The following is a 12,936-nucleotide window of genomic DNA, read 5'->3' as shown; positions in this document are numbered from 1 at the left end:
GTAACTCTCACTAATGCAGTTTCAGTGCTGTGATAGTGCTGAAATGACGTTCCAGTTTTTGTGAATATATCAACATAATGAGCCCTAAACGGTCCAAACCCGATGTCTTTTAGACCCACATAACATACCTAGATGGTATTAAAACTCAATTATTTTAATTTATTCCTGCTAACAGCTTTTGGTGTCCAAAGATAAATGCCGGGACACAAACGGTCCACGGAGCATGTAACCCACCCATCATCCACAGTCTCTAGCAGCGTCCACGCCATTTCCTGTGAAAACTGGGTGGAGTCGTCCTAATCAGACATCCAAATCTCTTATCAGGGTCCAGAGGGGTCAGACCACGACTTCCTCAGAGACAAAGTGATCTGAAACAGGAAGTGGCCATGTCCTGCTGTGGTTAAAGTCCAGCAGATAGCACATTAAAGCAGGGCTGGGTGAGAGGGCCCTGGAAGTGGGAGCTGGAGTCTTTCACCAAACACGGAGCATTGTTGTTCCCGACAGTCTGGAATGCTGCTTTCCTCGCCGAGTTCAACATTCATGTCATAATTAAGTCGGACGTGGATTTGGTTCATTACCTGCTCAGCTCTCAGCGATTGTCTACATCCTCCTTTATTAAATGTTTATGTCACCAGAGAACAGACTCTTCTGTCTTAGCTGTTTGTTTCTTCAGCTTTCATTTTTATAGACTTTAAATCTTTTTTTTATAAACCTCTATCGACACATCTGGTTGTTTTTGGAGAACTGTGACAACCTCAGAAAAGCAACGATATTCAGCTATTCACACAAAAACGTCTCAAATAAACAAACGATTCACCTTTCAGCCCTTTCTTCAGGGAGAATCTCGTCTGGTTAGCTCGTTTGTTGACCAACAAAGCAAAGAAGTCACCGTCTTCCTGTGTAGTGGTGAAAAAACTCCTCATTTTTCTGCCAAGTCAATTAATTTCCAACGATTTTAAATGTTCTTACACTCTTTAATTACTGATCAATGTTTGTGTTTTTGGGAATTTGCAAGGGAAAAAATAAAAAATGAGCTCTAAATCGCCCGATCCAAGGAGCATTAATAGTATGTTGGCCTATGTCAGTAAAAATAATAATGAGGTATTTCTAGAGTTATGAGGTGCTATCCTGTAGCAGTGTGCACGGCGGGACTCAGAACTTCCTTTATTCCTTCACAATAAGAGTCTCAGACAAGCACACACACCTCAGATCATCTGAAGCGTAAAATCTGCTCCATAATTAATCTGAACACCGTTTGTCTTCTCGGTGGGACTAACACACCCCCAGGTCCAGTTGACGGTTTTACTTCAGGTTATTTAATTTTGGTGGATCCTCTGAAGCCTCTGAAGATCATTTTCTTCTAACAATGATTAAAGATTTCTGCTTTCACCTCAGGAGCAGCTTCTCTACGCTTACCTTCTCTGTTGCTATTAGGACCTGTAAGAGGTGGAAAATTGGTTTATACGCCAAACCTTTTACCCGGTGAGCCTTGTGATTTCAGAGTGACGGGCCGTGATTTTCAGTGCTCGTAATGATGGATCTCAGCGGCGCTCGGAGTGACATGGAGAGTGCTTCAACGCTCTAACTGTCCACACTTCCCTGGATTTACGGATTCTCTCCCGGACATGTGAGCCGGCTTCGCTTGATCCCTTTTCTATCTAAGATGTCACATCTCCAGCGTGGTGCAGGAGTGGGCTCAGGACGTCGTTATCCAGTCAGATGATGGGTCAGAACAAATCTACTCTGTGTTTCCTTTCAGAAGGAATTTCCTCCTCCATTGTCAGTTTAAAAGTTTCCATGCTGGTTGGATTTCTGTTTACATATCCGAGCCATCTGCGTTGTGCCGCTGTTCTGTTGAGCCTCGAGGGGTCGAAACTTGAAAGGGGGACTTTTCGCTCTGCTGTCGAGGAAATTTCAGGCAGTTTTGAAAACTGGCATAAAATAAAATGGGAAAGAGATTCCTATGTGCTCCGGAGCTGGAGTGATAACGAGGCAGTGTTTATAAGAGTAAAACGGTGTTTGAAGACTCCACCTTCATGGGCTGAAAGCTGTTGTTGTTCCTTGGTGCAGACTAATGTCTGCCATATTGCATGCTGTCTGAATATGAAACAAGAAATGCTCCTGGCATCTTTCTCTGAGCTGCAGGTTTAATGTTTCAGGGAGAATAACTGCAGACTAATATTTTGAAATGTCTTGAAATCCAGATCCTCGCCCTGAGCTGAGCGGAGCAGCCAGACTGACGGAGAGCAGCCAGACTGACGGAGAGCTTTGTGCCTAAATTTTTTAAGCTAACTAGAATATTTTCCTCTGAAACACTGAACTGGACTGAGCCTTTATGGCTCTGGTTCAGGTGACGTAATCACGTGCAGCTAAAGGTTTCAGGTTACGCTTTTCTGTTATGGTTTTTGTTTATAAAGCAGCTCACCGCTCTGGTAAATGTCTGAAGCCAGATTCTCACCGAGCTGTTAGAACTACACTCAACAAAAATATAAACGCAACACCTTTGTTTCTGCTCCGATTTTTCATGAGATGGACTTCAAGATCTAAAATTCATTCCAGATACACAATATCACCATTTCTCTCAAACATTGTTCACAAATCAGTCTAAATGTGTGATAGTGAGCACCTGTGCTTTGCTGAGATAATCCATCCCACCTCACAGGTGTGCCACATCAAGATGCTGATCTGACATCATGAGTAGTGCACAGGTGTACCTTATACTGCCCACAATAAAAGGCCACCCTGGGATGTGCAGATTTTTTTTTTCTTTACTGGGGGTCTGGGGACTCAGAACCGGTCAGTATCTGGTGTGACCACCATTTGCCTCATGCAGTGCAACACATCTTCTTCGCATAGAGTTTATCAGATTGTCAATTGTGGCCTGTGGAATGTTGGTCCACTCCTCTTCAATGGCTGTGCAAAGTTGTTGGATATTAGTGGGAACTGGTACACACTGTCATATACGCCGGTCAAGCACATCCCAAACATGCTCAATGGGTGACATGTCCGGCGAGTATGCTGGCCATGCAAGAACTGGGACATTTTCAGCTTCCAAGAATTGTGTACAGATCCTTGCAACATGGGGCCGTGTATTATCTTGCTGAAACAAGAGGTGATGTTCATGATGTACGGCACAACAACGGGCCTCAGGATCTCATCACGGTATCTCTGTGCATTCAAAATGCCATCAATAAAATGCACCTGTGTCTTCATCCATAACAGATGCCTGCCCATACCATAACCCCACCACCACCATGGGCCACTCGATCCACAACACTGACATCAGCAAAGCGCTCACCCACACGACGCCACACAAGCTGTCTGCCATCTGCCCTGAACAATGTAAACCAACACCTCTCCAACGTGCCAGACGCCATCGAATGTGAGCATTTGCCCACTCAAGTCTGTTACGGTGACAAGCTGGAGTCAGGTCAAGACCCCGATGAGGAAAACGAGCATGCAGTTGAGCTTCCCTGAGACTGTTTCTGACAGTTTGTGCAGAAATTGTTTGGTTATGCAAACCAATTGTTTCAGCAGCTGTCTGAGTGGCTGGTCTCAGACGATCTTGGAGGTGAACCTGCTGGATGTGGAGGTCCTGGGCTGGTGTGGTTACACGTCGTCTGCGGTTGTGAGGCCGGTTGGATGTACTGCCATATTCTCTGAAATGTCTTTGGGCTTATGGTGGAGAAATGAACATTAAATGTACGAGCAACAGATCTGGTTGACATTCCTGCTGTCAGCATGCTAATTGCACACTCCCTCAATGCTTGTGGCATCTGTGGCATTTTGCTGTGAGACAAAACTGCACATTCCAGGGCGGCCTTTTATTGTGGGCAGTCTAAGGTACACCTGTGCACTACTCATGATGTCAGATCAGCATCTTGATGTGGCACACCTGTGAGGTGAGATGGATTATCTCAGCAAAGCAGAAGTGCTCACTATCACACATTTAGACTGATCTGTGAACAATGTTTGAGAGAAATGGTGATATTGTGTATCTGGAATGAATTTTAGATCTTTAAGTCCATCTCATGAAAAATCGGAGCAGAAACAAAGGTGTTGCATTTATATTTTTGTTGAATGTAGTTAAGACTGAATCCATCCATCCATCCATTTTCATCCGCTTATCCGGAGTCGGGTCGCGGGGGCAGCAGGTTAAGTCGAGAGGCCCAGACTTCCCTCTCCCCAGCCATTTGGGTCAGCTCTTCTGGGGGAATCCCAAGGCGTTCCCTGGCCAGGTGAGAGACATAGTCCCTCCAACGTGTCCTGGGTCTCCCTTTAGGAGTTGAAAACTCCCATTTGATTATGTTCAACGTTTCAGCCGCACGTTTTTTATGTCAGGGAAAGATGCACATGTGAGGTAACGGCAAATAAACTGCAATAGTTGTGCCATTTAATTTAGTCATGTTCATTTGCTCTGAATTTATTTGCATTTCATTCACCAACCCCTCCCAAAGCTGTCTCCCATTTCTTACCTCTGAACTGAATGGGTCTCAAACGTCTGCAGTTGTTCACAAACATTCTCGGATTTGAGCAGAAAGACTTAGTCCGAGGCATCTGGAACCCAGTTCCGTTTAACCCAAAATTCTGAGAAATGTAAGAGTTTTGAGAGGGGTTGGAGACCAAATTGCAAATTAAATGAGAGCAAATTACTAGCAAACAGAATAACTACAGTAAACCAAAAAACGTAGTCAGGAATGCATCAAATTTCTATGACAAGTGGAAAATAAAGTCCAAAGAATAAAGAAAATGTCTAAAATTGGGCTGAAACCCCACCGTGCTCCTGAACCCGATTGGATTTGTTCTGGTCTTTGTGATAATCCTGGAGTTTAAAATAACGAGAGCCAATGAGATTACCAGAAAGGTCTCAGCATTCTCCAGATAATAATTATAAATATGTGATTCCAGTCTTATTCCTCCTTTTGACATAAAAATGTAAATAAACCCCATAAACAGGATTATTGTAACTTGGTTCATGACCAGATTATAATGTAATCTGGCTCTGTTTCCCTTCTCTGGTTTTGCAGAGATCGAAGCCAGAGAGGCCTGTGATTGGCTGCAAGCCGCCGGCTTCCCTCAGTATGTTCAGTTATTTAAAGGTAAACAGGAGTTTGTTTGTTTGTTTGTTTGTTTGTTTGTTTGTTTTCCAGCCAGACTAACTGAGACTAGCAACGTTGTCTGGTGTCAGATTGCAGGTTTCCCATCGACATCAAGACGGCCAAAAACGATCACCGCTTCCTGGATGAAGACTCACTCGATTCGCTGTGCAGGTGAACAAACCCTTCATGGTGACATCGTTTGTTTTCTTATCGCAGAAGAAAACATCTTCTCTCTCGTTTTCAACATTAAACAAACAAGTTTGAATGTTCAAGTTGTTAAATTATCCAAATTATTCAGCTGCTTAGTTTTCATTTGTGGGAAAACCAAAGTTCTTCCTAACGACGCCGCACCTTTTTCCTTTTGCTTTAGGAGGTTAATAACTTTGAATAAATGCACGGAAATGAGGCTGGAGCTGTGGAGGTCCAAACACAAGGTGAGTGGGTGGAGCCTGAAGATATCGGCTGTCTGGTGCTCCTTCTGTCAGGAGGACACCTGAAAATGTTTATTTGAGATGTTTAGACGGCTCATCCATCCTCCGTCTGTCCTTCATCCCATCATCACTCAGGAAAACCAGAACTCCTCTGTTTGAGGATCTCAGGCTCAGAGAAACAAGCACTAATCCCATCTGCTGAAGGCCACAGCCTGGAGAACAGGTGGCCATCTCCAAAGAGCAGAGATTAGTCCCTAAAATTCCCAAACTACCTGTGAGTGGCTGCTCACGCTGATCCGGGTTCTGTCAGAGGTTCCTTCCTGTTAAAGGGGAGTTTTCCTCTCCACTGTCGCTACATGCTTGCTTAGGCTGGGGATTTCTCTAAAGTCAGACACAACAAGTCCATGACTCCATCTGCTGCTTTTAACTAATATGCATAATGAAGTGAACTTACTGCTCGTGTCTCTGGAGGTTTTCCAGACACCAGAAAGAGACTCTGGAGCAGACTAGAACTCTCTCCTCCCTGGCCTGGGAATGCCTTGGGACTGGACTGATCAGGAGACGGAGAAGTCTGGACTGCTTGTCTGGATCGGTTCCCTCCTGCAGAAGATGATGGATGGATGGTCCTTTAGTTTGATGTTTTTGGACTCTCCTGTCCAACGTCTCCTGTTCTGTTATTAGGGCTAATAAGGACAAAATTATTCCCAATTTCAATGTTCTGTTTCTTTCATTAGGGAGACGACTGGGATGAGGAGGACTCATGTGCCATCAGTCCCAACTGGACCTACGACCAGCAGACCCGACAGTGGAGGCGCCTTGACTCTAATGACGAGGTCCTTCACCTGTCCGCGTGTCCAGCTGGACATCAGGACGTGTCTCAGCCTGATGACATCAGCTCCGTGGACAGCGAAGACCATGACGAGGGCCACAGAGTTCCCACCATCATCACCGGCAGCACGACAGACGAGCAGGAGGCCAACAGGAGCTCCTCCCGCTGCTCGTCCACAAACAAAGCTCCGTCCATGGATACGTCTCTCAGTGGACCTCCATCTCCTGAAGGAGGATCGTCCTCAGTGAGTCTGGAGGCTGAACAACCCCCCAGGAGAAAGTGCACTACTCTGCTGAGGAAGATGGAGAAGCTGAGGCTGAGGGGGGGCCTAGCCCACAGGAACCGGCGCCGCATGAGCAGACCGGTTCTGGTCCGGGACGCGGGGAGGACAGACAGGCTGCTCTGCCCGTCAAAGTGAGGACTCCTGTCCCTCTGAGCATCTCTTATCGACATGGTGTCAAACTGCTGTTTAAGCGTCTCTGTCTGTGTCTCTGGTGGACGTTAGTCTGCAGGCCCGCTCCAACAGCCGCTCGTCTTCATCACCTTCATCGCCTCGCACCATCAGCAGCAGCAGCAGCCAATCAGAGGACAGCAGCACCGTCAGCACGCCCAGCCCTGTCGCTCGGGTCAGGAGCAACTGCAAACGCTCCAACAGCGGTGTTGGAACGATCCACAAAGACCAGAGCCACACGGACACAGAGGTCAGACCAGGTCCCACTGCTGTGGATATAGGAGAAAGATTCCTGATCTATCGTTCTAATGGATCAGTTTCCTCTTTCAGGTCTCCAGGAACCGGGTCAGCAGCAGCAGCCAGGATAGTCTGGTGTTCCAGATCCCGCACGGACATAAACCCGGGACCTTCCCCACCTCCCTCGCTCACAAGCACATCCTGTCCCCCATCATGGACAGTTCCTCCATCAACTGGAGGACTGGGAGTTTCCACGGTTACCGGGGCCGGCAGGACTCCAAATGGGGGCCATCCTCTCTGGCCACCAGAGACCAGAGCCCGGCATCCTCGTGCTCGGGTCGACCCGCTGCAGCGGATCACCGGCTGAGCGTCTACGACAACATGCTTGAGGACGCTCAGATGTCCGAGATCGAAGTAGGGAGCGATGCAGAACGGACCGGGGAGGAGTTGGAGGTGGGTTCGACAGAACCAACATGTCAGGAGCTCCGGATTTCTTATTCTGAATCAATACGGCGAGTAGCACCAGAACCAGCTGTGAGATTATAAATAAAACAGAAGTGATTCGGTCGGTTCTGGTGAGACGGGCCCCAAAAGGAGTCTGAGCTTTTTCATTAAGCCTGAAATACCAGATTTGTTTGAGTCTGAGAGTGCCGAGTCATCTCCGACCGCCTCAGGTACGAGTCTGAAATAGGAAAACGCACGAGAGGAATCGGGTGATTAAAGGTTCTGCCGCTGGAATGAAAGTCCCGGAATATCACTGAAGTTATGAAGGGAAACAAGTTTTTTCCTGAACCCTAAACGGAGTCTCCCAGCAGAAACTTTCATCTATTTGTCTCCTGATTCTCAGGTGAGCCGACTGATGGCAGGTGAGGACGTTTTCTCCGCCCTCGACAGCGTTCTGGAGAGAATCAGCAACCTCCAACAGCTGGTCTCCACCTGGTCTGAGAACATGTCTGAAGACGACGGTCAGAGGAGCTCCTCCTCCTCCCAGGACTCACCTCCACACGGCTCCTCCCTGAGTCACATCCACCTGGAGGTGCAGCATCCCGAGGAGGAGAGTCAGGAGGAGGATCCCGAGAACCTGAAAGTCAGCCCCGCCCCTCCCCAGAGGAGGTGAGCGTGACGAGGTTTAATCCAGATTGCTGCAGGTTTCTGTACAACTTCTGAAGGTTTTATTTTATTATTTTTTGACAGGTCGTGTTTTTGTTTATATTTATAAAAAAGTAACTTTTTTACCTTTTTTTCTGGTTGTGTATAAAAAGTATTCATCACTTTTTTTTTTTTTTACCAAATTAACTCCTTAAGCAGTTTGAAACAAAAAGGAACGTTTTGAAAAATATTTTATTGAAACTGTAAATTATATTTGGAGTATTAGAGGGTAGTAATCGTAATTATTTTCTATTTGGCAGAAGCTTTTAATTCACCATAAATGAATAAACGAGAGAAGGAAGTGACGCTTTACTGGACCATTTTTCATGTTTTATTTCTCTAGTTTCATTTTATTTATGAATATTATTTTAGGGCCGTCAGACGAGGAGAGTTTACTGACATTTCTGATCGTAATGTTGATCCAGTGTCAGAAACTTCCAGAACAGGCCCATTTTCACCACCCTCTCCTGTCTGATCACCTCGGTGTGTCCAGCAGGGCCAGCCAGCGCCTGCAGTGGTCCAGCGAGCAGAACCTGCCATCCAGCCTGGGACTGGAGAGCCAGTCGGCATCCCAGATCCTTCTGCTGCAGAAGCTGTCGCTGCTGAAACTCACCGCTCTGATGGACAAGTTCTCCCCGTCCAGCAAGCAGGGCTGGAGTTGGTAAGGAGGGACGATCGTGGGGTTTTATGCATGAGGGCGAGTGTGGTGTGTGTGTCGTGGGGGGTGGGGGGTGGGGGGAGGGTCAGGGAACAGAGAGGAGACTTCTTCCAGCAAACAGCTGTGGGAGGAAGGGCAGGTGGGTGGGCAGAGAGTAAATATTTCCGGTCGACTAGGAGACTCGTTCATTATTCATAACTCAGGTCCCTCAGCTTTAAAAACATCCAGAAGAAGAAATGCTCCACTGTGATTCTGCATCAGGTTGTCCTGCCTCATGGAGATCTGCTGGTGGCAGCTTTGAGACATAATTCTGCAGAACTCCACAAACCGCTGAGATGAGAGGTGACGCCTTCCAGAGGAGGAACAACTTCAGATACCATGCGAAGGTTCCATCATCCAGGTCATGGTGATCCAAAAGGGTTTGAATGGAGGCAACCGGGCTTCTTTGGTTTTGCTTCTCATCCGAGGAGCTTTGCGAATTCTGACTAGAATATGGGAGAGTCAGTTTTATAAGCTGTAGCTGTCTGTTGTTATTTAATGAGCAGAAACTACTCTGAGTACCCCTCCTCTACAGACAGACAGATATGAGTTCATTCATCTGAAACATAACCGAGTTGTCTTTGGTACGTTCTTGCTGTGTTTGACTTCTAATTCCATTTTTGGTTCTTTTTTTAAAACACAGGAAAGGTTTCTCTTTACCTTGCTGACAGTTTCGTTTGCAGCTGCAAACATCCTCAGAGCTGACGCTGATGGTGACATCACTTCCTACTCTGTTTATCCGCGGGGAGCAGGGGACGTTGTCGCCCTCTGCTCCCCGCTCTCCCCGACATGGGCAATAAGCAAAGGAAAACAACAACAGAAAGAAAAGAACTACAGAAATACAAAAGATGGATAAAGGAAGCTATAGAGATAAGGAGGCGTGGATGTGGGACCATGAACAGAGACGATGGAGTTTACTCGTTGGATCACGCTTGGGACTGCATCGTCAGAGAGGGGAGAGCGGGCAGCAGAGGACGTTGTCGCCCTCTGCTGCCCGCGGATTAACGGAGTAGGAAGTGACGCCACCATCAGCGTCAGCCTGAGGAAGTTTGCAGCCGCAAACGAAACTGTCAGCAAGGTAAAGAGAAACCATTCCTGTGTTTTGAAAAAGAACCAAAAATGGAATTATAACCGAGTTATGGTCAGAGCCCTAAATCAGACTAAACTGTAGCTGTCTGGTGTTGATTAGCTGTGGTGGCCATCTTGAAATTGTCTGAAACCACTTGTTTAATCAGTTATGTTAATCAGTTAATCTTACTTCCTGAGATTAATTTAAAATCTTTCACCTGTAAGTTTTCTAAAGCAGATTAACTCCAGATTAATAGATTTTGTGATTAGAAATCAGATTTAAAGAAGCTTCCTTCCTGGTTTGCTGTGATTGGCCAGCTCCAGAGGCCTGCTCAGGCTCCGCCCATTATTCTGAATCAGGATACAGGATTAATATGATCATTTAAATGAATTACAGCAGAAGACGTGTAAAATAATCAATCTTTTTGTTTCAGAAAAACGTTTTTTTTTTTACTTGCTTCCTGTTTTATGCCTCGGCTCATTTTCACTAATAAAAAATAAGTGTGAATTGGGTGGAAAGCGGTTTAGATTACATGTTAACAGGATTTTTTACTGAATATTTATGATCCTACTAGCCTGGCAAGCCAGACTAAATAAATGTATTATTTAGTCTGGCCATGCTCCATTGACGGCTCTCGGTTGTGGGGCGGGTTCTACCGTTGTCTTTCAAATGATCTCTGCATTCCACTGGACAATGAATGTGACTTACTCTTGTTTCACTCTGTTGCATCATCCCACCCACCAGACATATAGAGTGCCCTGATTGGCCCACAAAGTGGATAAAGCTCTGTGATTTGTTCACTAAGCAGATAGAGCACTATGATTGGCCCACCATTATGGACCAATCACAGCTCTTTATGTGTTTGAAACCCCTCTAGAGAGCTGTGATTGGCTAGCCAGAGTCCTGGTAGGAGCTGCAGAGGTTCCAATGGAGCATGCCTAGACCAAACTTTGCAAAGCAAGAATTTGGTCTAGTTCACTAGGCTATGATCCTACTGATTTTTCACCAGATTGTTAGCTTAAACAACATTTTTGTCTTTTGTCCTATTGCTGCTTGGGATATAAATGCAGCTCTGATGTCATTTCCTGTTATGGCCTCATCCTGTCAGACTGGATGAGCTCTGACACTAGCAGCTGTCAGTCACAGGATCACTCGGTGTGATTTGTCGGCTCCAGAACGGTTCATGGAAAGTTTTCCTAACTTTTCTGCAGTGAATGTGCTCACAGCTCAGTGCCAGACCCGCGGTTCTGCTGTTTTCACCGACTTGCGGCTGAAGCTCGACAGCTCGGCGCGAATCCTGCTGAAGCAGCTGATCGTCGTTCTTCAGGAGCTGCCAGTTCTTTGACTCTCAGCTCCTCCCGGCTGTTTCCGTCTCAGCAGCCAAACACAACCTTCCAGCTGCCGCTCTCCAAACTTTTCCTATTTCATCACTTCTGTTTCACTTGCATCACCAAACGTCGGAGGCTCTCAGACGGATTTGAGCACACCTGTCCTTCACAATCCGGGCCTTTTCTCTCACAGCCAAAAATCATAACGAACCAAATTAATCATCTTTATTTACAATCCGTAACAAACTGATTAAATCCAGGAGCAGAACTCACCTGACGGAAGCTTCAGGGGTAATTCCAGCCAACGGGATGAGGAAGGAACGTTTAGGAGTTTCTGTTTGTTCTGCATTAATCAGCACAGTCTGTGGCTTTGAGGGGATTAGTGTCTCGGCTTCCCACTTTGTTTTTGGTTTAAGTCCTCGTGCAAAATGAAGACGAATTCATTTTTAATAAGAGTATAACAGTAAACATCCACACACTCAGGCTTGTTTACCCTGCTGAACTCTCGTAAACACGCGGCCTGCTTGCTTTCTGCTTTGGTGGAAAAACCAATTAGTCTTTGGCGCTGCGTTCCCTCCGAAAAGGCTGAATGTGGGAAATGAGCGTTTAAACTCAAACCGCTCCTGAAATTACTCCTTGCAGATTTTCCTCTTTAATTTTCAGGATCAGACGCGCGTTTGGAGATGGAGAAGAAGCGGAGGCTTTATTGGGAGAAAGAAAAGATTCAACGGTCCTGCTTTGAGTCGGGTTTAGCATTTTAAACAGCTGTTTGTGGACTTATTGGAACACGAATCATGTCTGAGCACGCCTGTGGGGAGTTTTTGTGTTCAGAAGACATTTATACTTCAGAGTTTCTGCTGACTTAAGGCTGAACATCATGTTTCTTCTGTTAGATTCAGAGCTTTCCTCTACTTCCTGTCTTGTCTTTCCGACTTAAACCAAACAAACTTGTACTTTCAGTTCAGTTAAATCACCCTAAGCTTGTTTTCATGACTGGAGAAAACAGCAACCATCGGTTCCTGTTGGTAGAAACTGAGAACGATGTTCATGATGGAGGCTCCTGACCATCTCCAGATCTTCCAGATGGAATCGGGTTCCTAGCGTGACTCGTGGGGCCTCGCTGTTAAGAAACGTGCACGAATAGTTTTCTCTAAAAAAGTCACAAAGTTGTTTTCAGGTGTCTCAAAGTCATCACAATTTAGTTTAATAAGTTTCATTTAAAAAATTGTTTCTTTCTTCCATTAACATTAAATTATTTTTTCTTTTCTCCCTTTAAACCTTTCAGGGTGTGTGTGTGTGTGTGTGTGTGTGTGTGTGTGTGTGTGTGTGTGTGTGTGTGTGTGTGCCTGGCAAGTGGGATGGGAATATGGGTTATATTGGGTCATTTTAATCTGTTAAGCACTTTGAGCTGAATTTTCTTTTGTATGAAAAGTGCCATACAAATAAAGTTTGATTGAAACATAATTTTAATCATTTTTTAAAATCTTTTTATACTTTAATTTTTCTTCTTCATCCATCCATTTCCTCTGCTTTTTAAAGTCTGGTTGTGGAGGAAACCCAGATCTCCTTATGCCCAGACACACTAAATCTCCTTCTGCAGGATTTCATAGTTCATCCAGTGAATTCTAGATTTTTCCAGAACCTGG

At 45.7% G+C, this 12,936-nt stretch overlaps 1 protein-coding gene across 2 annotated transcripts in view; it reads left to right on the top strand.

Annotated features, from left to right (window-relative positions):
* si:dkeyp-23e4.3 (rho GTPase-activating protein 7) overlaps positions 1–12,936 on the top strand; it is a 48,005-nt gene that overhangs the window by 20,964 nt on the left and 14,105 nt on the right. The window contains exons 2-9 of one of the 2 annotated variants that reach the window (XM_015961859.3): positions 5,028–5,099; positions 5,189–5,270; positions 5,470–5,533; positions 6,265–6,773; positions 6,865–7,060; positions 7,141–7,500; positions 7,895–8,160; positions 8,693–8,857. In XM_015961859.3, coding sequence (XP_015817345.3) covers positions 5,028–5,099; positions 5,189–5,270; positions 5,470–5,533; positions 6,265–6,773; positions 6,865–7,060; positions 7,141–7,500; positions 7,895–8,160; positions 8,693–8,857 — 1,714 coding nt within the window. Of the gene's footprint in view, positions 1–5,027; positions 5,100–5,188; positions 5,271–5,469; positions 5,534–6,264; positions 6,774–6,864; positions 7,061–7,140; positions 7,501–7,894; positions 8,161–8,689; positions 8,858–12,936 lie in introns of both variants that reach the window. The other variant, XM_015961858.3, reaches the window with a different exon arrangement.

Source organism: Nothobranchius furzeri, chromosome 10, assembly GCF_043380555.1.
Source record: "Nothobranchius furzeri strain GRZ-AD chromosome 10, NfurGRZ-RIMD1, whole genome shotgun sequence".
NCBI lineage: Eukaryota > Metazoa > Chordata > Actinopteri > Cyprinodontiformes > Nothobranchiidae > Nothobranchius > Nothobranchius furzeri.
Note: the sequence above shows the minus strand (reverse complement) of the source record. Positions and strands in the feature narration are given on the sequence as shown.